The 26,721-nt window shown below is 34.4% G+C and overlaps 1 protein-coding gene across 1 annotated transcript in view; it reads left to right on the top strand.

Moving 5' to 3' along the window:
* The window catches only part of LOC149777597 (lysosomal proton-coupled steroid conjugate and bile acid symporter SLC46A3-like), a 69,166-nt gene extending 42,662 nt beyond the window's left edge, over positions 1 to 26,504 (top strand). Inside the window, exon 2 of the mRNA XM_089940814.1 lies at positions 24,481 to 26,504. Coding sequence (XP_089796940.1) covers positions 24,669 to 26,150 — 1,482 coding nt within the window. The 5' untranslated portion in view covers positions 24,481 to 24,668 and the 3' untranslated portion in view covers positions 26,151 to 26,504. The remainder of the gene's footprint in view (positions 1 to 24,480) is intronic.
* Positions 26,505 to 26,721: the final 217 nt, after the last annotated feature.

Below are 26,721 nucleotides of genomic sequence, written 5' to 3'. Positions count from 1 at the left end.
GGTTGGAATGTCATGTAGCCAAAAAGAATTGCAACGAAAACAACGTTGATATTAGGTGTAAATGACACAATAAATCAATAAAAATTGCTTTTATTGTTGACAGGATATTGTTGTCCATCAGTCTTGGTTAATATCTCATAAAAACCGATATATATATATATATATATATATATATATATATATATATATATATATATATATATATATATATTCTAATGTTTCATTAAATTCAGAATAAATAAAAGTGCACTGTTTATGTAAATGAGACTATGTCGACTGATCTGAAAATGATCTCTCTCTCTCTCACACACACTCTCTCTGTCTCTCTCTTTCGTTCTAACAGCAGCAACTAGCTATCACTAGCCATCTGCTTTCGATATTAAACTTTATTAACCTTATTTAGATATTTTTCCTTGCAATTAAAATCACTTTTAACTTTTTTTTAATTTTCATTTGTTAAAATTTTAGTTTAGTTATTTTCCATCTGGATGAGAGCTTGATATACTAATTTATCAGCACTGATGTCAGGTAGAAATCTGATGCCATCTCACCTCTGTCTGCGTGGGTTCGAGTCTGGGATTCGGTTAATGTGGGTATGTGAGAAAGCTTGCCAGTAGCTTCTCATGGGTCGGTGATTCTTCTCGAGGTTTTCCCGAGTTCTTCCTCCACCATTAATACTGGTCGCCATGCATAGCCTATCGTGTGCTGAAAATGGCGTTAAATCCCACAAGAACAACAACAACAGCATACTCAATACAAAAAAGGTTATTCCTTTGGTGCTTCGCTCCGCTATAATCGAATGACTGCGCTTTTTCGATTTCCTTCTGACTTCAGAGTTCAAAACCTTTCTTATACCTGTTCTCTAGGTTTGTATACGTCATTACAAAACATTTCACTGTAACAGTTTTATTCATGAAGTAAATGTATTTAACTGATACAGTAAACAAAAAGAACTTTTCTGATTTAGCAATCTGTATTAAGTTTACTAAATACTAGCTTAGAATATAGGAAGAAATCTACAATGCTTTTATACATTGCAATGGATTTTACAATTCTTACATCAAAAACAATCTTTATTGAAAAAATACATATTTGAATTACAAGAAGAAAATTGCTTTTAATACAATTTCATTAAAAACATCTCATGACATAATTACTTCAACAGATGTCTTTGAATGGGTTTTCTCATGAGATTTTTTGGAGACTTTAAAATTAAGTGTATTTCAAAATGCTAAAAATCTATTTTAGCTGCTTGAAGAGACAATAATAGAATATTTTACGTCACGTTACGACAGTACAATGTGGCGAATTATCGTAAATCACGTGACATCGTATCAAGCAATGAAAATATATCTCTACAGGACTCGTGTAATTATATTAATTAAAATCAGAAGAATATGTTTTCTTTCCAGCTAACAGAATGAAGTAATCTTGATTGTATTCAGGCGGAAACGATTGAGCCAGGCGTTAACATCGTAGAAATCAGTGGCTCATTACATACAGTTTTCAGAGCAATTCTTTCGCGTATGTTGACCAGGTTTTAATTTGTTCTGAATTTTCAGCTAAATGTAATATTCTAATGCTAATAGCAAAAATTGTAATTTTTATATAAGCGTTTTCGCGATAGTTATATTCAGGTGGTTATGAATTTGAACGTTACAGGAACGTTATGATTCAGAAATTTCCAATGTTTACGAGTCGGCTGATTTGTCTTGAAGACAGCATGACTTCATATACACAACAAATGAATTGATGGTACTGATTTTTACGATAAGAGATATGTGTCATTTTTGTGAGGAAAAGGAGCATTGTTGGCACAGTAGTAAACCAATAGCTTTAATCACTCATTTTTACTAATTACCGTTTTGGTCACATCCAGCCTTTAAATAATATAAATACTAGAACTGCAATTATTTCGAAATCCATTACCAAACACACAAACGGCAGCTAACATTGATTCTCTTGCGCTTTCGCTACAATGAAGCTAATCTAAAGTTTCTTAGACGAAATGAAATCATCCTGGCCAATAGACAGATAAACTTGTAATTATAAGGGATATTGACTCTCTATCAATGGTTTTATAGCGCTCAATACACACATCACAGCCGGATGGAAGTTCATTTCACAGGATTTCCGTGTCTATTATACCGTCTTACTGTCTTAATCAAACATCTATGGTATCACAAACATCAGTGAAAACCGATAGTTTATCAACAGCTTCGTCTTGTATCAGAAATGATTGCCTTTTCAACTCAAATAGTATTGAATCAAAATGTGGCAGTGCTTAAAAAAATAATGGATCAGGTTTTACGAGAGCCAAAGGACGTATCTTACGTAAACTTCATCTCAGATGATTTTAAATCCAACCATTGAACCAATTACAGCCATTGGGGCCTTGGCCGTATTTGACAAAAAGGAGTGCAAAGTGGACAATATATTATGCAAGTGTTTGCATTCCCTTGAAAAGCCGCACGAGTGTTATAACGATAAGGAGATACTTTAACTCAATTGTATGCTTCAATCGTGTACACCTCTGAAATTGTTTTGATACGCAGGATCTGCACCCATGTGGACTAACGCGTATTAATAGCATTTTCTTGGTGACTCACGAGACACCAGTTTATACTATTGGATCCAATATTACCAAATTATATCCATTCTCTATTGCAGTACTCTCATACCTGCTGCCCGCGGGCTGATTTTAAATGTCCCGCCAGAGCTCGAGCAATTTTTGTGCATTTATGTAAAAAAAAAAAGTCAATGGCCTAGTTGCATAGTATATCTTCTTAATCAGGTAATCACGTGAGCTGGGATCAACAAAATCAAACATAGCGTATAACAGCTGACGCCATCTATCGAATGATAATGACAATAACCAGTCAGTTCGTATATTAATACACCCTGTCATGCAGGAGACGCGAGCCGTGAGTAATTAAAATAAACACATTCCGCCAAAATAAATAAAACCGGAAACGGATATCTAGAACACACAAGCATGTCATTTTTTGTAAACAGTAATAACTACAGACATTCATAAATATATTTATTTTAAAAAATCTAAAAACAAAATGATAAGTAGTTCTAGCCGAATAAATTAAATTTGAAATGGCAAGGGCAGCATCAAATAATGCTAACTCTGATGAAAGAAATTAGTGTTTTTCAAAAGAAGCTGGGCATATTCATCAGTCAATTGATTCAATCAAATTTGACACGCTTTCCTGCACTTTCCAAGACAGCACAAGAATGGACAGATCTAGTCAAAAGTAAGCAGTTCAACATATCATTAGAAAAGTTAAAATTGGATTTCTCTGCTCGTTTCAAAAGGCTTTCGCAGTCTGACTCCTCTGCTACTTTTTGTTGAAAATCCATTCACGTGATATTTCTATCGTAGCCACAAAGATGCAGTTATTGGGAGGACATGAATGTGCAGTGCAGCTAGAAATAATTGAAATGTAACATAATATGGCTCTTCGTGACAAACACAAGGATACGCCACGGTTCTGGATATCGTATGTTTCCCCTGATGAATTTCCATACTGAAATGTTGTAAAAAAAAAATTATTGGCAATGTTTGAAAGTACATATGTCTGTGAAGCTGAATTTTCTGCAATGACCAATATCAAGTATTAAAAAAAACTCTTTGACTTACGAACATTTAGAAAATCAAATGAGGGCAGCAGTTACTGAATATCAACCACAAATAAATAAAATTGCAAGTACAATTCAAAGCCAAATATCTCACTAAGTATTTCTTGGATTGCATTTACATAGTCACCAATTTAATGTTATTAAATCTTATTCAATTGACACTTATTTTATTTTATATACTTGTACGTTCCTGTTCAAATGAAAATAAAGTACAGACCCCATAACAACTTGCTCTATTATTTCAATTTTGTTTGGCAATTTTTGTTTCCGTTACATCACTAAGCATGATGCAGTCGTGCATCTAGTTTATATCTGTTCCATGGGCGCCCGCACATAGGGGCAAGTGCTCCCTCTTGAATTTCACCTCTAAACATGTTTTGACCAACATCTATAAAACTTAAAAGCTGACCACTACATGTTTGCCCTCACCCCCACCCCGAAAAAAGTTCTGCGCTAAGGTTAGCTTCAAAATTGTTGGCGAGGACATACTATCAACAACCCATATTTCTAACCTTGACAAGCAAAAGATTAAATTATTCAATGAGTTCCATAAAGTTTTATTTAAATTCATCACATATGTTCATTTAACAAAGATCGTTGATTATACTAATTAAATTAAGCCATAAAATTTAATAAAGCGAAGATCTTAAACTGCATCCTGATGTGGTAAATAGTAGGCTTTTTTGGACTAGATCACGTCACTGTTTAGTGTTTACTAGTTAAAAATCAAAACTTAGGAATGGACTAAAGCAAGATCATTTTGAATTATGTAATAAAATGTGATTGTGCGTAATTAACGGCATCTTATATTACTTATTCATTGAACGATACTTTTAATAATCTCTAAGCATTTAAATTGTTCTTTTCCTTTCTTTATTGCTCCTCAACGCATGTTTTCTTTCTTCATAGTTTTTACCTTAGCTCTCCTACTATCGTTTTGTAAACAATTTCTATACTAATTGATAGGTTGCGTGACCATAAATGGGAAACGTGTTAATTTGCCCATTATACCAATCTACCTTCGTGTGTGCATAGTTCAATTACCAGTTAGACCAATCTACCTTTATTGAAGTGATTGGTTAATACGCAATGAGTGTTCCATCATTATAGACTGGTGCATATACAGGAAATTAGGAAGGCTGTTTTCTAGCTGATATGCACCAAAAGCGTTTTTTAAATATTTTTCTTTCTTAATTTCTCATTCACATAAATATCCGCGTTTAAAAATAGTTTTTTTCATTATTTTCATGTATTGATATACACGTTCACCGTCCATAAACATAATCTTTCCGCATTTTGGACACTGTACATGTAAATAAAACCATATAAATAATGTTTAAAATTGTATACGCACAAAAAGTGATTTTTTTATAGACTGAACTAATTTAGTTACGTCTTGTCCGTCATCCGTCAATACTTGTATTCAGTCATTCTTGTCAAAAATAATTTTCACGCAATCAAGCAATGATGAATTGAATTGTTAATGTATTTATCTTGTGACAATATAATCAGGTTTCACAATTTCGCTAACTCACGAATCCATTCCCCTTTCTCGACTTTTCACTGGATGTTTGTCCAAACATGCATTTATCTAAAATAAGCAAACAACACGTGTTTATCATGCAATTTATATCTTTTGCATGCCATGCGGTGAATGCGAAAAATATATAGTTGAATATGTCTTTTAAAAAAATCTGGAACATTTTTATATATGTGCAATTTATTGTCAGTAAACGATAAAGAGTGAAGACATAAGAACACATGTACATTCAAACTTTAGCATTCTAATAACAACACATATGTTGGCTTCTGGTGTCTTTGCTCGCACAGTTTTAATGGAATGGACGAATATAGAAGCCTATCATAAGAGTAAATAATCGGTGAATCAACACACTTTATTTAACTGCAGCACAATTGGGTTACGATACTGACCCTTAGTCAAATCGTTCAATAAAGACAAAGACAAAATATAGCACATCAAAATTTGAAAATAACATAAACTCCATATGAAAATATATATAAAAATTATTTATTACTGTCTATACTTACTTATAAATGTCATCCAAATGCAAGCAACATAGAGCTGGATCTACCATCTCAAAATGAGGCTGCAGATCGGAGTTTATATTGCTTTGTCTATTGTATAGTTCTAACAAAACGTCATAGACCCATATCTCCTGGCATATTATGTAACGGCAGATCTTGTCTATGTTGTTGGATTCGACTTAAATGCGATTACATAAGCTATTCGTTTCTGTTTCAAGCATATTTCTAATTTTGAATCACACATTAATTTTTCATGTGTCTCGTTGCGAATCTCTGTCATAACAACAGCACAAACGTTTTCCAGACCGCTACGGTGGCCTAGTTGCTTAGAACGTCCGTCTCGGATGCGGGAGGTCGTGGCTTCGATCCCCGGCCGAGAAATACCAAAGACTTATAAAAATGGTACTAACAGTTACCTCGCTTGGCGCAAAGCATTAAGAGGTTAGTGTTAGGACTGGTGTCAGGATAATGTGACTGGGTGGGACATCATGCTACATGTCTGCGGCATGATACCCCAGTGCTAGACATCACTATAAACTGCCACACTGCAGACATCGTAGCGATATGACTGAAGAATTGTTAAAGCCACGATAAAAATCCAAATCACACACACACACACACACACACACACGTTTTCCAGTAACTATTGCGAAACAGTATCTCTGATGAATACCTTACAGCCGATATACATTGAATCACATTGGCAAAAAAGGATATAAAAGCTAAGTGCTGGTCATATACCGTTTATTCTCGCTTATAAGTCAGATCACACTGCAAACTTCGTAGGCTGAGATTTGTTGTCTCATAGATCTGGATCTGTTAGAAGTAATCAGTAGAATAAACAGCATACCAAGTACATAAAACAAAACAAATTTCTTAATTGTGCGAAATAAAATCATTGAGGCCGGTAAACAATCGATGACTAAAGTGGTGTTGCCAGTATTAAACGCTCATGTGTACTAAATATAAACACACACACACACATACACACACACACACACACACCGGTCATCAATTGACCAGCGAAGTTAGGGTTTGGTATTGTATAATTTCAGTCTTCATGTTGTGTCCTTCTTTCATTTTAGCTACGACTGTTTCCTAATACCATTTTGGCCATGACCTTGACCCTTTAAAAGCCTCTCTTTTGCTTTCATTGTATTTTTAGCTAAGACTTTCACCGAAATGGCGTTGAAGATTGTTTTTCTTTCCATGGACAAATGATTAGGCGATTTTGTTCGAAAACATGGCTTCCGTAGTGGTTATTCTTGTTTTGGCGATTGCTGATCAAAAACATTTCAGATATTTAATGAGGTCAATTATGCAGAGACCTTTATTTGCAATCACAGTCTGAGACCGCTAACGTGCTAAAGTTTCTTCAACGCTGACATTTACTCCGATGTGTAACTCTGGTTTCCAAATGTTTCCTTACCAAGTGACATTAAACAGAGGATTTCTAAATTAATTTTTTTTCCCACAACTATTGATATTAAAAAGTCAAATATCCAATTGTCAGTTAACTCTTCATTTCACAAAACCCTCTGAATATACGATATATTGCCCTGAAACCGTATATCATTATCTTGAATGAAGCAGCCAAGTACGCCTTCCTCTACCCTTAAAATACAGATTATGTCATGTCATCAAGAAAATATAAAGAAATTCATTCTTGGGATGAACGTTAGGTGGGAGACAATGTAGTCAACATTTTGTATCCTTTTATCAATTTAGTCAAGACTGTGAAAGTCTTGAATATCTTTCCGATCCTTAACCCACCAGGTATATCCTATCATGTGCTGACAAATGACGTTAAACAAATTAAAACTTATCCTTAGCAACAATAGCAATTTTTTATCCATGAACAGGCGATGAAAATGCAGCCATTCTGCACGTACTAGAAAATGTACATTTTACATGAATTACACTGTACACATATAATTTGAGTTAAATCGTACCGTAGTATACCATTTAATTTGATGTTTATCGATGGTTTTAAAATGATACCATCTACATCCACCAAACTCCGTATTAAATTGTTTATATCAATGTGGAGCTGGAAGTCTCTTGAGATTTTCCGCATTGTGATTTATCTCTCAAATTACAGACTGTTGCATTTATCTAATTAGATCTTTGCAACATGTTCCTAATTGATTGATCGCGTGCGCATTATATATGAAGCAACTGCATCTAAGTTACTCACCAATGAGTCAAACTAATTGTAATTTAAGTTCATCTAATTATATTAATAATCTAATTATATTAATAATCTAATTATATTAATAATCTAATTATATTAATAATCTAATTTATGATTGCCCATGGTACCTACAACAAATAACACACATTAGACTAAGAACATATCATTCTCGCAGACGTAGTGAGTCTATAACGTCCTTCCGCGATGTTTTAATTTGCAAAAATAATTCTTTATGAATTTATTCCAGCACAATTTACTTTTGTTTGGTACTCTTCTTTTTAAAGAAGAATATCTTTTTCATTTAAAAATATAAATTCTGTCAATTTTTTTTTTTGTTTAATGCTGTGAAAGTATTTGATTCTCATTTTATTGAATTACACAGTAATGTTATTTATTTCCTTAAAAGCTAATTTAAGGACAACTACTGTTTCTAGGTTGTAGAATGCTGCAAAGCTTCCCTCTATCTTTCTAAAGCTCGTGAAAGTCATAAGTGTAAACATTACAACGTCACAAATGAATTTGTTTTTGCATGCACCCAAACAAAGCAACGGTTTCATCTATGCATATCGGATGTACGGGGTCAACCAAGTGGCCCATATGAAGACAAAACAGACTGATATTTTCACAAACCCGGAAAAAAATTGTTATTTGTCCACTTAAAATGAGAGGTAGTGGATAGCCATACTGAATACTCAGAACGACACTTTATGTATGGTAAAATGACAGTTTGTGGAACTAAATAGAAATTAAACGTCCAAGATATATTGTGCTGATAAGTTATATTTGTGCTGTAGACATACGCAGGAGTGGTCGGTTTCAACATAATCATTCGGACGAACGCAAGTTGTATACAATTAATATGATAATGTTGTTTTTATATATTTAAAAGTGAAGCATAAACAATTATTGTTGAATAGTTTATTATTTCGTCATTTCTATATTTTCCACGTATGATGAATATACCCTGATGTTTAAGCATGTGAAAATGCAAGATTTCCAATCATGTCCTGGAACGCTTGAATATGTATTCCTATAGGAGTTACATTAGAATCAATACATTTATATGATCTGGATCGATAAATGGAGACTGTATTACCTTTCAAGCATTCGTATTCAATGATTTGAATAGTTTGTGTATCTCTGACAGCAATTGTGAGTTGTGATGTAAACTAATGAAAAATACATTATACAGTAATTTTAAGGCAATAAACAAAATTATATAATTTTCAAAAAGCCATTGCTAGTCAAACCGTATAACGTAAAACATTACGCAATGTGATTGACTGCAAGATGCGTGAACCTCTTAGTTAAGGGATTGTTTACATAGGAATCATTACACGATCTGTTGACGTTTACTGGTGATATCTACACCATCTGTTGACGGTTACTGGTGATATCTACACCATCTGTTGACGGTTACTGGTGATATCTACACCATCTGTTGACGTTTACTGGTGATATCTACACCATCTGTTGACGTTTACTGGTGATATCTACACCATCTGTTAACGTTTACTGGTGATATCTACACCATCTGTTGACGGTTACTGGTGATATCTACACCATCTGTAGACGGGTTACTGGTGATATCTACATCATCTGTTGACGGTTACTGGTGATATCTACACCATCTGTTGACGGTTACTGGTGATATCTACACCATCTGTTGACGGTTACTGGTGGTGTCTATACAAGCTGTTGACTTTTACTGGCGACTTCTACATGATCTGCTGACGTTTACTGGTGAAGTCGACACGATCTGTTGACGTTTACTGATGATGTATACACGATCTGTTCACGTTTACTGGTGATGTCGACACGAGCTGTTGACATTTACTGGTGATGTCGACACTATCTGTTGGCGTTTACTGGTGATGTCTACACCATCTCTTGTCGTTTGCTGGTGATGTCTATACGATATGTTGACGTTTACTAGTGATGTAGATATATTTATAAATGTGTTTACAACCTCTTTCTTTGCCGGATAAGCTCGAATATCTTAATGTGTAATTACGTGTAAGTGGTCTATCTTCCCACGTTAGAAACATCTATAGTCTTTTACAGTTAATTTAAATTGTTATGAATATTTTCCTTTTCACATGTGATTGCGAAATGAATTTAGTTTTGCACACAGAAAGCAGTTATTGAGGCAACGCAGTTTTGAACCGTCAACCAAAAGATTATCTTGAGCAACTTGCCGCTAGTGTGCTAGAATAATTAATATTTTCCACATTTATGAGGGTTTAACTGATAGATAATTGCTGGCATTGCTGAATATTATGAAATGGTTCAATTTACTGTACACAAATGCATTATTGCTGTAGATTGTAAAAAACATAGATGTCACTTTCTTTTGAAGTGTATGCAGATCTGGTAGCAGGATGCTATTTATAAAAATGTATTATACAAGTTGGTTATTTGCTTCTTTGCTACATTGTTTATAGTTCATATACAAAGTTGAATTTTCCTGAAAAATACTTCATTCATCTGAAAATAATGTTGTTGGGCAAGCTTACAAATTGTAGCACATACCTATACATAGACGTACAGACAGACAGATAGACGCATTCAGCGAAACAATAACATGTCGGTGCCATTGACGTCTGTGTATATATCTACGTTCAGATCTGTGTCCATGAAGTTGTTTATGCTTATCTATGCAAACTCCAGATAAAGAAAGATTTCTTACAAACAGGCACTGATCCACAGTTTGCATTGTCGTTTCTTTTGAAATGTGGAAGGAGTTAAAAGATTTCCAAATACCAGGCTGATTTTAATGTTTTTGGTATGTTGCCAAAGTTTTGCTCATACGGCATGGGCGTTAATAATTTACTTCCGATAAGTTTATGTCGTTAGTTTACCGAACGGAATAACGCCTAATGCACTTTACGTCTGCTCTATAGCTCAGCGATGTTAATGAAACAAACAGCGTTAAATGGAAAATAAGTATGAAGACTATATCGATTAAACAGCTGGTTTCTGGGTACAATTGTCAAAAGTCCTGTCATCGTCAATTTCCCCTCTCCTGTATCATACCAAGACCAATGCCGACACACCTATAACGTGGAAATGTTACCTAAATCAGAATTTGCAAAGTATGTTACACGCCCAATACTTACACATTTTTAACAAATTAGTATAAATTAGCCATACTTTTTTTAGCCTTCACGCCCATCTGGATGGCTATATTGCTTTGTCATTATTTATCCTTTCGGAATATCTTTAGAACTCATTTGGCTTTAAATGTCTTTTTCGCTTTCAACATAATAATTTATTTCATGTTTAATTTATATGACTTCCTTCTTGCAAAAATAATTCAGTATACAGCCCATAATTTAGAAATATTGGTTTTGAAAAGAAAATTTGTTAATCTTTATTCAGTATTTTGCGAATAAATTTGTATTCCTCCAATAGGGGTTCACGTTTTACAACTCGTCCAAGAACACAAAACATCACGTATCATTCAAGCGGGTAAAGCCTCGCCTAGTGGATGTTTTGTTAATATATTACGTGCTATCAGATCAGAAGTAATATAATCCAGACAAAAGGATATTTATATGAAATGTATTCCATATGATATAGATGTTACGAGACTATGTTCTTGAAATAAGTAACAGAAAAGAGTGAAGACAACAAATCTTTGTAAATTTTAACAATTATTTTTCCCCTTAGAATACAAAGTGAAACATGAGAAAAAAAAAGAACTTACGGTATTGCCAGCTAAATCCAAAATTACTCCAAGAATTAAAGACACAAGTCCTAGTAATAAAAAGTCCTGAACAAAACTCAGTTCAAGTCCCGAAGATATCCAAAATTGAAAGTGATGACGTGTCCGTTATGGCCTGCGATGTGCTGATGTGTCAACAGTCTCTTGTCGAATCACAGAAACATTATTCCAGGTTTGAATCAGTATAAATTCCAATTAATGTCTTAATCCAATAATTTTGTCAGAGCACTTTTGTATTTCCAGAGAAAATAATCACTTGAATTCAATAATTTGAAGAAGAAGATAAAAGATTCAGCCCAAACTGGTAACAACAAAATACAACTTTAAAGTGCTAGATGTTAAAGCACGACTGGTAAAATCCTCACAGTCATAAGATATAGTTCTCTGCTTGACCTCAGATCACAATTAGCATTTTCTAAAAACAACTATTGCCTAATGGAAAATAGCCTTCTAGAATGATCTACTGAGCCTTGTTTTTTTTTGTTTTTTTGTTTTACAACGCAATAGCCGACAAAATTAACTTAGGAATTTCCAAAACCCTGACCTTGTTCAACATATGTACTCATTCTTTGTTTACCTGAATAACAATCCTGATAATAAGCTCATACACATACGGAATAATGAAGCTATTATTAATTGTTTACATAAATTAAATAATTTAAAAAATTAAAATTGACAATCAGATCAAGCAGAAATTAACTCAATTTTGGACAAGTTTAAGTCCAGCATACAATGTTACAATATAATAACATGTAATGGAATAGAAAAAAATTAAAACTAACAAGCAAGCAATTAAATTAAATGTACATAACATAGGTCTTTGGCGCGGTTTTTAGTTTTCTACGGACAAGATGTATGTACAATGCATCTTCTCAAAGTCATCTTTACAGATGGGCTAAATAGTTATAAATTATCCTTAGTTAACTTTATTTAACCTAGTAGTTGAGTTTATTTTCACTTCACCTATATTTTCTATTGAGATTCGTTTATTTTCGGTTCCTTAATGTTTGTCTTTTTCAGTAATTATTTTCCTTTTTGGTTGTTATACAAAACTTTGATCGGACCCCAGTATGACCTGCTAGAAAGTCGAAATATAATTAAGAGGCCAAAAGACTTACACGTAGGTGACCTAAATGTAACAAAGAGGCCAAAAGACTTACACGCAGGTGACCTAAATTATATATTAAATACTGTTAGTGACCTGTCCTATTAAAGGTGTCTTACAATATAAAGGAGTGTCAAACTGTCCCAAAGTAACTATACCAACAACTTTGCTGTAAATGATAGGTAATTTAAAAAACAATTTCAGCACCATCTTTGGAACGGCTCCAGTATAACCAATTAATCTTTGAAGAAAATCGAAACAACATTAAGAGAGCCACAATGCACAGGTTGATGACACGTTTTGTTGGGTTTTTAAAAAAAATAGTTTTTGGTCTGAATTATTTGAAGGTTCTAAAAACTGATGTAGCTTTCATAGTACCAACATAAATTTGTCGGCAAATCATATGCGATTTAGAAACAAAAAACCTTTTTACTTGCTTATAAGTCGAGCCAAGATGCAACCGGTTTAGTCCACGATCTGCCTTCGCAAATTGCACCGACAGTTCTTGGAATATACTTTTTATTAAGAGCAGCCAGTATAATTAACACCATAGACCCTAACCTGCCGGTCCATTATGCGACGGCAGATCAGTTCCATACTGTTTGCAGTTGGACTCGACTTACAGATGAATACATTTGTATATCAATATGAAAATAATATGCCTATCAGACACTCCTGAATTATTTGGTGTGTTGGAATATTCTAAAACCCAATTTGTCTTCACAATGATCTGTTTTCTAGTTGGAAATATTTTTTCACGCTAAGATAAATGATGCGTTAAAAATTAAAAGCTTCACGCTTCAACAAAGATCATGAAAGAGAGTGGATTTTAGATGAAATAGTCTGTATAATTTTCTTTTAATATTTTATAACGATTCATTGATAAGCTCGAAAGCGTGATTGTATCCATTTGTTTTCTTTTGTTCGGCCGATTTAAGTGTTGTCGCCTGGTCTATGTGCAAAACATGTGACGATTGTCGAAAAGACGATTATGTACCGTACTACTGCAAGAAACACGCAACGTAATGTCACGGAGTTCAGCTGACACGCTTAGCCCGCGTAGAGGAATATGATTTGCATCATGGAAATTAACATGAATATGGTGTTTTGTTACTCTGGGTTTACAGCCATTTTTCAGCACATGATAGGCTATACATGGCGGAGAGTATAACTCGTGAGGGTAGAACCCCAGAAAACCCTGGTAAGAACCACCGACCCAAACGAAGCTGCTGGTTGGAAACTTGCAAACCCATATTAGACGAGCCCGCGACTCAGATCAACGCAGACAGCAGCCACTTGGGTCCCCTTAGTAGGAGTACTGTAAAGGCAATGAATTCTATGTGAACAATTACAAATACACAAGTAAACGTGTTGACATTATTCTTTTGAAAAGAAGGGAAATAAATAGAACCAGAAAGTACGCAAACGTATACGGAGATAGTTAATGTTACAAACGAAAACGATTAAGAATCACATTCAAAATATTTGTCTATAATTTTCGAATGTAAAAAATATTGCTTCATAACACAGGTAAGAACTCCAACATTACGATATTTCACGTTTCTACGTATAAAATTATTGGGGCCAAAATTCAGAAAACATTCATACATACATACGTACGTACATACATGCATACATACATACATACGTACTTACGTACGTACATATACATACATACATACATACATACATACATACATACGTACGATCGATTTGTAACTTTCCTTTATTAGGAAAAATGTTAGCAATTTGCCTGTTTGTACGTAATTCGTTGCTTTATGAATGATTCGATGGGGCCCCGGGTGGACATGTGGCCTAAAGCTCAGGCCTTTAACGATCTCTGTCATCTTACCTTTGTCCATGTTGGCTCTGCCATTGTGGGTATGTTAGAAAGCTTGTCAGTCGTTTCCCGTAAGTCGGTGGTACTTACCGGGGCTCTTTCTCCATCAGTTACAGCCTGGAACGCTGTATTATCGTGGTACTTATGTTGTCATCGGTGCATATTAAAACCGTTCTGTTAGTGCTGCATTGTTACAAATTGAGAAGTTTCTCTGACTTTCCCTCAATCTATTCCTAAACAAAACCCGAACCTCTTTCAATCCAGTCGCGTAAATGTAAATACAACCGCTTATGGTGGCTGACCCAGATTACCGTACCATGGTGTGACTATTTATTATCACAGTAGTTGTCTAATTTAAGTATGGTAAAACTCACATATTATAATAAACATACATTTCAACTTACCGATAAGATGGAATGTCCACGCTTGCACTGCCTGAATATTTCTCCCCAAAAAGGATACAATGATTAATTTGGAAAACACTAAGGTCAGTTAAGTTGAAATCCATGAGAACAGGAGTTGACATTAAAATAAAAAATAGTATATACCTCTTTCTGAATTTTAAGAGCAATATATATATATATATATATATATATATATATATATATATATATATATATATATATATATATATAATGTTAATATTATTATTACTGAAATAATACTGATTTTTTAAATAGTTGTTTTCCTATTTACGTAGGATGAGTCTGATCATAAGCAACATTTTGTAAAGTTTGGTCCATATAGGCTACCATGGAATGAACTTCCAAGCGAAACCACGTAAGGACATGTACATCACCATCGGTATATTACCTATAATCATCACACATCGGACGATACACTGAGTGTATTTGGTAATCATGACCAATGCAGATAGAGTAAGTTTGAAAGAGTTTTGTGTATGAGAATCAATGAAATAGCATGCACTTTACAAAAAAGTGATGATCATTGTTTTGCAATGTAGAACTGCCAAAAAGTTGACATTTTAGAGGTAATTGTGCAATGACCGATTTGCGTCCATCCTGGTTACAGCTTTACCTCAGTTTACATCCTACAGACGGCGCGTTTTCAAAATTATTTGCGATAATACAGCGCCCGCAATAATACAGCGTTGGAGTATTGGTCGCCATGCATAGCCTATCGTGTGCTGAAAAATGGCATTAAACCGAATACAACAACACTAACTAATGATTTGATTTGAACGAGAAGGCAGAAAAGCAAGAACAAAAACCTCTCGGCTTTTTAAATTGACAGCCAACACCAAAGTATCGGAGGAAAAATTAAATTAGTTCTTGCTACGCAGTGTAAGCCCTTGTAGTTCTGCTACCTGATAATTAACTTAGCCTAAGAAGAAACAGTTGCAGATGAAGATTTATTATGCCTGTTACCTCTCTCTTACTCGCCAAAAGTTCTTCAGAATAACGATTCTAAATGTATTCAAGACAGTAATAAAAGTAAACAATGCTACTGTCCGTACAGACTGTTTTAACCCGGGGTCAGCCTTTATTTAAGTTCTTAATGCTGTTTTTTACGTTAAATATTGACGAAACCTCTAGATATAGCTTTATTAACAATTGTAGTGCTGATCGCCTCATGTTAGGGGTGGGTGGATGTGATGAGTAGAGGTGGGGATCCTTGAAAAATGAGAGTTTGCTTAAATTTCAACAACATAAATTAAGTGTCGATTTAAAATTCATAATATAATTCAGATATCTGATCATTTAAGATTTAAATCTGACTTACAAATGACCAATCGTATATCCTAATTTTAGACCTAACTTTAAATTAATTATTGTAAAATTTGGACCTTGAAATGATGTTTCAAAAAGCTTTATGTGGATAGGTGTAGGAAGAAGATAAGAAAACATATTTTTTTAAAAACGAGAAACTTTGCATAATACACGATTTAATTTTGAACGGACACTAAATGGTGTGCATTCTGCGACAAACTGGCATATAAACCTTAATTAATCTAATAACTGAACAAATTTTGAGAAATATTGCAAGCTGACTTTTTCATTAATATCGTTTGAATATAAAAGGTGATCGTAGTGTTTCTTTGCTTTGGTAGGTGGTAAAAGGTAAGTGAGAATGCCGTACTAAGACTACATCCTATTTCACACATTGTCCAAATATGCATAAAAAATACATTTATGCCAAAGATATACAAAGCATTAGACTATTTTCATTTCTAATAACCAGAAGGTATTGAAGGTATTTTAGCACAAGCTATGCAAAGCAAAAGATTATTTCTTAGATATCATGGGATATAATTTCGTCCTGAGTAGTCCATTTTCAGTTTTATTCGTGTGAATGTGACGTTTCGTCAATATTAAAATGTAAGAAAAGACGAAAACACAATCATACACAGATTTTTCATGTATGACAGTAAACGACGTCTACATTAAATCTTTTGCATATTTTTCGCCGCACCGGACAAACAAACATCCATCTATCTCAGAACGGATCAGCAGATTTGTATTTGACTATCAGAATAAAACCAAATTTTCTGTTTACCAGGACTTTCACTCGGACGAGGAGAAAACTACAAGTAGTCTACATTCTCAGGAGTTTACTATGAAAAAACGCTTATGCGCTCTGTTCCGTTTATGATTTTATGCGAAGAGAGTAGTCTACCCGGTAATTAAACCTTTAGGAACCGATTTAGACTACCAACAATATGCAGATATTACTAATATATGTATTTTCAACAATTATGGATACATACATACATACATACATACATATATGCATACATACGCATGCACGCACTCACGCACGCACACAGACACACACATACACATACATACATACATAGACACTCGCACGCACGCACTCACGCATACACATATACATACATACTCGCACGCACGTACTCACGCATACATACATACATACAGACAGACATACAGACATACTGACAGACAGACATACACACACCACACACACACATACATACACACACACATACATACATGCACACCCACACATACATACATACATACATACACATACATACGTACATACATACAAGCATTTAAAGTATTTAATATATTTTCATACAATCCATTTTTCACGTGCGGTGGAAGAAAGTTCACTGCGTTCTACCGACTGACGGCCAACATGAATAACGGCTGACAAAAAAGCAAGATTAATTCTTGCGATACAATTTAAGCCCTTGTAGTTCTGATACCTCATAATCAACTTAGCCGTAACGCGAGTTCACACTGAATGGCAAATAAAGATTGATTAGGCTTTGTTCACTACTAATTCTACAAAATCAGACTTAAATTAGGTCTTTTTGAACTAGATAAGAATAGACTTCCGGAGTGACTTCAGAATCATTCATGACTGTTTCATAGGTTTTACTGTAGACTTGATTTTGGAAATTATCTAAAATCATACTTAAAACTGACTTTATAAAACGGTAATTCTTTACCAAAAACACTAAGATACCAGTTTCTCTTCAAAAGATTAGGCAAACAATGGGATCGAGCTTCCCCTTGCAAAAAAAGACCATTTATATATCTATCAATAGATGTGTGTGTGTGTTTGTGTGTGTGTGTGTGTGTGTGTGTGTGTGTGTGTGATAACAAGTAAATGCGTGCAAATTGAATTCTAGTCGTATAGATAGTATCAAGTATGGGACTATTTTATAGTCTGTTATGCCTCTAAATAACATTTAAAATAACAAACATTAAAAATTCATGTTATTATTTTTATTTTTTTAACTCGAAAACAAGATTGTCCGTTAAACATTGTTCTGTTGTAAGAGACATTTGGATGCTAATTTCTGCACGATCTTTCTTGTTCATGTACTGTACGATTTTGTGCTAGAAAGAAAAAAAATTAAACATCAAATATCCACATTAGAATCATCCTATATGAAGTGTTTTATGCAAATCCTGTATCATTTATTTTGATGTATTCTACTAGACTCAGTTCTAAGACCAGAGTCAGTGTAATGGATGAAGTAATAATCAAAATGCACATTACATTGATGCCGACAGAAGACTAAGCATGCGCATTCAATTAACGAAGGCTATGGAGGAAATTCAGAGATTGTTCTTGATAAAAGTGATAGCTTTCGCAGCTTTGAACAAGTTAATTGCAAAACAGCTCTTACTTTTAATGCTATTATGTTGGAGTAATATAGTCCCAGTAAAATTCCTTTTATCCGATGCGAAAGAAAAAAATAAAACATATTTATGGGCTAACGCTGGATATTGCGAGTCCGGAAGAAATATTTTAATATTTATCCATAGTACTTCATAAAAATGGAACTAATTTTCCACCACTGTACAATTCGTATTTATCGTGCTGTCTGGTTTAATGACTTTTTGTTTCACATTTGTTATTGATATCCGAAGTTCTGATGTTTTTGTTGATTTTTTTTTAACAGAATGTCATCTGAAAGCTTGGCATATCAAAGGTAGGTTTGAAAGAAAATGTAGCGGAGAAATGTAATTTTGGACTTACAAAGGCAAGCACGATATTGATTGGAAATACATCGCAAGGTTTTATGTACTTCCTTTAATGAAGAGTTCCCGTATTAGGTGAATCGCATCCCAGTGGCACAATGAGAGGCTGACAATGCAAGTTGATAAGAAAGGGATGTCAAACTAGCGATTTTTTTGGTATAGCTGGGGGAGGGGGAGATTCTTTTCAATCATGTGTTTCACCATTAATATCGACGTCATTTGGAACACCTCGTGGCTTATTCAGCAAAATTCCACCTCAGAAATACACCAATGTTGTGATAAAATGTAAAAAGGGGAAATCGCAGGGAAATGGTTGAGAACTCAGTCACATGTTACATTAAGCAACGCAAAATAGTACCATGTCAATTGCATTATGATACCTATATGAAATTATTTTCGTAAATTCAGTCAAAGTCAACTCTCTGGTGAGTGTATAGTTAAAGAGAGAAACTTTGAAAATTTTCGGACTTGAAACTAATTCTCACAGTTGAGTCGTCCGTGATGCCTTCGAGACGAGAAAGAAACCTCATATGTAACTATCTGCCACAGAGAGCTATAATCGGAACCAACTTTTATCACCAAAGAAGGGGATAAAAGTCACAGCCGGAACACTGACTGCCTTTCCTGTCACAGAGGCAAATCGCTAGAAGCCCGTTAAATATATGTGTATTCCTATGACATAAAAAGTCATTTCTCGACTTGACGGAAATGTGCTAGCGATGTTCCGACTGGGTGTGTCATGTTTGTATATGACCTCATTTAGTAAAGGATGTACATGTATGTCGTCTATTTGCTTATTATTTCATATTTAATTGTGACTAGTTGGCGTTTTGCCATTCTTACATTTTTTTTAGCCGTCAACATAAAGCGATAAAACTTTCATCTTAAAAAATAATATAAAGTTAGAAAACAATTATATATATATATATATATATATATATATATATATATATATATATATATATATATATATATATATATATAAGAAACATTTATTGCATTTCATAAAATGGCATATACATATTCTTCCACACGCACAATACATGCATCTCAAACTTACGCAAAGAAACGTTCACAGACAAAAACATTTACTATATTAAATTATACTTAACTCACTTCAATAATAATAATAATAATAATAATAATATAATTTATCTCAGCGTCGATAAACACACCCAATATACCTTCAAAACCAGTTCGATTGAAAAATGAGACTTGGAATTACGAAAGTAAAGAATTTTATGCAACGGAGGCTTCGGTAGTATTTTCACTGTATTTTCTTCCATTGATGATATCACAAAACTTGGATGGTTTATAAAGATCCCTTGTATATAGTGATTGCATTTGTATCAGGATGTATCGATTTGCCAGTTTGGGGAAAATGCCATTAGCAAAACCCATATCTTAGTAATAATTATACATTGCCACTTAGAGTCGTCCTGAACCTATTAGCACCAACAGTGGGTTATTGTACAACACTGCTACATTCTCCCCATCCTAATTAATTTATTATAATCAGCATCTACCTTCTATGAACAAGGATTTCTCCCCACGCATTTTGAAATGTTGTAGATACTGGAAACAAGGAAGACAGATACAACGCTTGTGTCAGGGTGCAAACTATTGGAGAAAAGAAACATCTGTGGAAAAAAATACGATGATTATAAAAAGTTGCCAGGAATGTGGTTACTATCACCATATTACTGAGAAATGTTGCACAAAAAATGATATCGTAAAATGACGTTTTATTGTACTGTATATTTCATCTGCCCGGATGAAATGTATTCTCCATTTTATAACTACCATTTTACCGCTTTTACGTGCATGCAAAACGTTTCATTTGTATAACCTTTTCTTGAGAGAATATCCTTTTTTTGCAAGTTTGATTTGCGTCCATGTAAAGTGTGTGTACTCCGTCCACAAAATAATGTAACACTCTTAAATACTTCTTTGAACATAATTTGCGACCGTTCAATTAAATATTGATTTACATTGTCCGAAAGCATTAAAACATATGTTCGAAAATGTCAATAAATCACAATAATTATAATTAACTTTACACCTGACTTGCCTTTCTTTGTGCAGTCTTATATTGTAGGCAATAGCGCAGTTTTGGTAATTTTGTATGTGATATTTTCCCATGTATATACCATAGCGGAGTTATTAGAACTGAAAGATCAGGAAAATCGACTTTTTCAACATTGCAACTCACTTCTTTAATAGAACGAGGTGGGAGAACAATAAAGGATATGATACCAGACCAGAAAACACAATGAACGATCAGGCCTTTCTTTGACTTCAAAAATATACAATGACAGTGTGAATAAAATTACTCTTCAACCGAATATTAAACAATAATTCTAAGTCACTTCTACTTCAACGTAAAAACTGTGACTCTTGCGCTTTAAATCACTTTTAAAAGACCTGAACTCTTTCAAGAATGCTCTCATTAAGAACTTCAAAACAAACATAATTACAAGTTCTTATAAGATAAAGTAGAATGGGATAATCATGGCCATCAACTATTCATTGATAAAAAAAAAGAAACTCTTTGGAGATCTCTAGTAGGTAGATTTGTCGATTCTGACCTAAAGACCCGAATTCATGGTCTAAGATCTACAATGTACTCGAGTTGAAAGAAGATTTACAGCATTTCACTCGAACAGTGAGACTTAAATAGAAATTGGTGATCAAAAGGAGACGGTATTGCATCAAACAACCGACAAGATATCCTGGACCCGGTTTCACTAATTGCTGCAAGTGATTCCTCTAATTGAGATTGCGTCTTACTTATGGTAGCTTGGAAATTATGATATTAGTTCTAATGTAGTAAATTATGAAAAATAACCCTTTGGTTCAGAATTTGTACACATAGTATCCTATTTAGTCTTGAAAAAGAGATAAATCATGAAATCCTTAATTTATTTTCGTCTTCGATAGCAATATTCTTTCTGGTTGAATATAAAGTATGAAGATGCATTATAAATTCCACATTACCGGTTTAATTTTCGGTGAAAAATTGATTTCTGCCGACAAAGTAATAACAACAATATTCAAAATCCAAACTAGAGAAAGAAAATATGAAGTATTTGTTTGGTAGTTCAGCCTTCTCTCGTTCTACTCTCAACCCATTATTTAAGGAGTTAACTCTTCCTTTCAGTATGCAGAGGGTCAAAGGTCATTTCAATTAGGACTTCTTTTACCCGTAAACTCCTATAAGGAGCTCATCATACCTTCCTAAAAGTGAAAGTGTGTGTGTATGTGTACGTGTTACTGGAATAATATTTAAACATGAAATAATATCCAGGCCACATACTAGAGTCAAGACTCCTATTAACTTTATTGTTTGGATTCAGGAAAAGTTTTACGAATAATTTGCTAATGAACAAGCTATTAGTAACCATAGAATATGTTGAGTACATCAATTTATCTTTGGACCATACCATAAAAATCCTGTCAAAACAGTGGAGATTATTGTCATGTTCTTATTTTAGTCCACCTGCTGAAAACCCTAGTGAGCTTATGGTTTGGTCCTGTGTCCGCTGTATATCGCCTATCATTCAACATGTACTATTTTCGACTTTGTTCAAAAACAGTTGACCAAACTTTCAGGTAGCATCCTGACATAAGGCTCTTTCAAACCTTACCGTTTTCATTATGTTTATTTACTAATGAACTCCTGTATTGTTCTTGTTTACGGTAGCCAGGTGAATGAGTTCAGGCCCATTTGGCCTCTTTTCAACTCCTGTCATGCTTTTGCAGCATCTCATTCTTACAAATGCGCATATAACATGCGCCTCAGCTTGATTTATAAATATACATTTAATTAAAAATGTAAAATGACATTTTAGAACCAAGTTTGTCTGACAGGTCCTAACTGTTTTCAGTTGTCTGAACTTCTACGAAGGGTTGGAAATGAGACGATATAAACATTACTTTCCATTAATTCTATTTAATCTCCATATATTTTAGAACGGACACTTTCTTTTTAATTAAACTATACATTAAAGTTTTTATCCTCAATTGATTAGCAAAGCCAACACCTGTATCTGATAATAAATATAATTTATCTGGTATTTTCTTGTTCGTCCCTCGAGTTCGAAGGTGACCATGACATCCCTAGCTGGTTGGTTTCTGTGAGTATGTGAATCGTGATCAAGAAAGTTTGTGCGCTGAACGGTCTGTGATACATTTGACAGAATATGCTGCTCAAGTTTGCTTGACAAATAGAGGACGTGCTGCAGTTCTGAGATGTACTCTCCTCGCGCTTCGGCACTGCCTCTGTCATTCTTTTCTGTTCAAAGTCTGTAACTCCAGTACGGATGAGACTCCGCCAGGTGGAGCGATCCTGTGTGTGATATTGCCATTACTCAGGGTGAAGTTGAAGAGTTTTACGAGTGACTCGAGAGAATCTTTGAAGCTTTTCTGCTGACTAACCTGGTGACGTAGCCTGCTCATTTCAAATGTAGTTTCATTAAGAGAGCGTGGATGCTTGCAATGCCTGCCTGTATGAGAGTTTCAGTGTGTGAGTCCCTGTCCTGCCATCTCTTCCTCGTCAGTTTCTTCAAGTACATTATTTAAGTTGGCACGGCATCTGCATACCGTCTATGATTCGCACGCATACAGTAGGCTCGGCAACACAATGGCTTTGTAGACCTTAGGTTTTACTTGTAGACTGATATATAACTCTTTGCCCCACTATAATTGATCTCACTCCCTCATTTCTGTTAACCATGATCAGCTTTAATAATTGAAGATAACATCTGGTCAAATGACACAAACCCTGACATGCTATTGGACCTCGTATTTGCTAGCCTCAGGTTCTCGATTCGTATTGTTCTTTAAGTAGCCAAAATTGTTTCAACAGCTCCGATATCTGACTGGATGCAGCTGAAAGAAAAAACAACATAGGAAGATAACACATTAATGGAATTGATTCGCCTGTTGAATTTACTGTTAGTCTAGTATTTGTTGCAGACGAGTCATATAGGCTCTACCAATATTTGTCGTAGACGACTCATGTCTAACTTAATTAAAAGTATCAGTGTTTCATTTTCTAATAATTCTTGTTCACAAAGTTTAACTTTGTTTTCAGACACAAATACATGTCTCGGAAATATCAACTGATGTATCCTTGCAATGAAGAATTCAGTGTTACGCAAGAATCATGATAGAAAGTACTTTAAAAGATCGACTTTTTAAAATTCTTTTCATATTTTTAAACTTTCCTGATCTGTTGACTTTTACCAACAGCTTGTAAACACAGTATTAACCCGATACAAAGGAAATGCGATGATATTCTTGGGAAATAGCTGATTTCTTCCTGTATTGGAATATATTCAAGAGCATATTTCCAGTGTCATATTCTGGCAGTCAGAAGGCATTTTTGTATCTAGATAATGTCAAAGACTAATAATATTTCTCTTTGCTTATTTGCAGATGGACGAAAAACAAGGACGAATAAGAAAGGCCCCTTTACCAGCATGGAATAGCGTTGCAACGTAAAGTCAATGTAAAGGATATCAATTGATAAGATAAAAGATCAAATAAGGAACAAAATTGGCTCTAATAGGCTCCTAACATTCAGAGAATCATATTTTGACGTAGACCATTTACTTCCAGTCAAAATGAGTCGATCCATTGGCGAAAGGTTTCAAAACTTACTACCAGAAAGGTACCAATTTAAATTTTTCACGTGTCTTTATGGCTGGCAGATAGATTTGATATTTTTCATATACAATATCGGCGACTCAATGCTGGATGCTTGTCTTCGGCCGAACATGCCACAAATCGTCTGCTTTAACATGTACCCGGAAAACATCGAAATGTGTAAAAGTCCACTGAACCACCCTGATATCGAAGATGATGTCCAGAAAGTCTCAACGACCTATATTATTTATTATAAGGTTCTCTCTAATGCTCCTGCACTAATTCTAGGATTTTTCTGTGGAGCATGGAGTGATAAATACGGGCGGAAATTGCCAATGGTGATGCCAAGTATTGGTGCCACTTTTGCGGTTTTGCTATACATGGGTGCAAATGTGTCACCTCCTTCGTCCATTATTTTGTTCCTTTTTGGATCGTTGGTTCATGGATGCTTCGGTAAGACTTCTCTGATTTCCATGGCAGTCCACAGTTACATCGTGGATATTACAGAAACCGAAAGGAGGACCCGGAAACTGGGTCTGTTGGCATCCATGCAATTTCTGGGAATGTTTATTGGTTCTCTGCTTGCAGGCGTACTATTAGATAACACCGACATTCTTACTACATACTGCATTGTTTCACTATTCCATTCCACAGTCGTCATACTTTCTTTAGCATTTGTGAAGGAGACCGTTACAGCTTCTGAAGGTACAGTTCTCTTTCCATGTAGATCAATATTTCAAGCATCGAATTTCAAGGATTCGCTAATGGTGTTGGTAAAGAAACGTGAAGACAGTTTACGGAAATGCATTATTGCCTTGTTATTAGTTCTTCTTCTCCATCAAACGTGCCGAACGGGACTTATCGATGTAACACTTCTTTACACCGAGCTTCCACCTCTAAGCTGGCCAACCTCGTGGTTTGGCTATTTGTCCGCAGCGGACAACGCAGCTATGGGAATAGTTCTATTGATTTTGTTGCCCATATTATCAAATGTGCTGAAACTGTCAGACTCCATCATAAGCATCATAGGCCTAGCCTGTGCCAGCATTCGCTTTGTTATCCTTGCCTGGAGCAAGGAATCTTGGATGGTTTGGGTAGCAATCATCATAGGAAGCGTGGGCGGTCTCATCAACTCCCCGATCAGATCTCTTCTTAGTAAACTTGTCCACGAAGACGAAATAGGAAAGATCTTTGCCGTGTTAGGAAGCTGGGAAACAGTTGCCAAGTTTCTGGCACTGGTCTTCACTGCTCTCTATGGATCCACAATTGATATATTTCCTGGCTTTTCTTTTGTCTTAGCATCAGGGCTTTATACAGTTATGGTTATAATAATCCTTTTGGTGCATGTCACTGTGAGAAGATATGAGGAAGGACGTGGTTCAAGTGAAGAAGGATCTACCCTACCCAGAGAAAAAAGTGAAAATGCAGATGAATACATCGAACTCAATAGCACAAAATAGTTCTTTAATACTGAACTTTTAACAACACTGTTAAGGACGCATTTACTAATTAAGTCTTAATTTGAATTATTTTAGTGAAAAATATTTTTCATTAACTAGCTCATAGAAGAATGACGCCCGGTGATATTTTCTATTCTCATAATCAAGAAATAATTTCCTTTGTCCTACATAGCCTTAAACCTTATATATATATATATATATATATATATATATATATATATATATATATATATATATATATATATATATATATATAATTGAGTGCTATTAAAATATTTAAAATTAATTAAATCTTATAAATGTAAAAGATTTACTTTAAATACCTAATTGAAAAAGTAAAATATTTTTCTTTGGCTTTATTTTCATTGTTTTGTTTCAGTCAAAAGTTGTGAGTACAACCATCCATGCAAAGTGTATGTATGTATGTATGTATGTATGTATGTATGTATGTATGCATGCATGCATGCATGTATGTATGTATGTATGTATGTATGTACTTAAATATTACATAAATAGAAACAAACACACACACACACACACACACATGGCTTCTTTAAATGTTCTCATTAGA

The sequence above is a fragment of the Sinohyriopsis cumingii genome, chromosome 18, assembly GCF_028554795.1.
Source record: "Sinohyriopsis cumingii isolate HCF-2022 chromosome 18, ASM2855479v2, whole genome shotgun sequence".
Taxonomy (NCBI): Eukaryota; Metazoa; Mollusca; class Bivalvia; order Unionida; family Unionidae; genus Sinohyriopsis; species Sinohyriopsis cumingii.
This window is presented reverse-complemented; position numbering and strand designations above follow the sequence as displayed.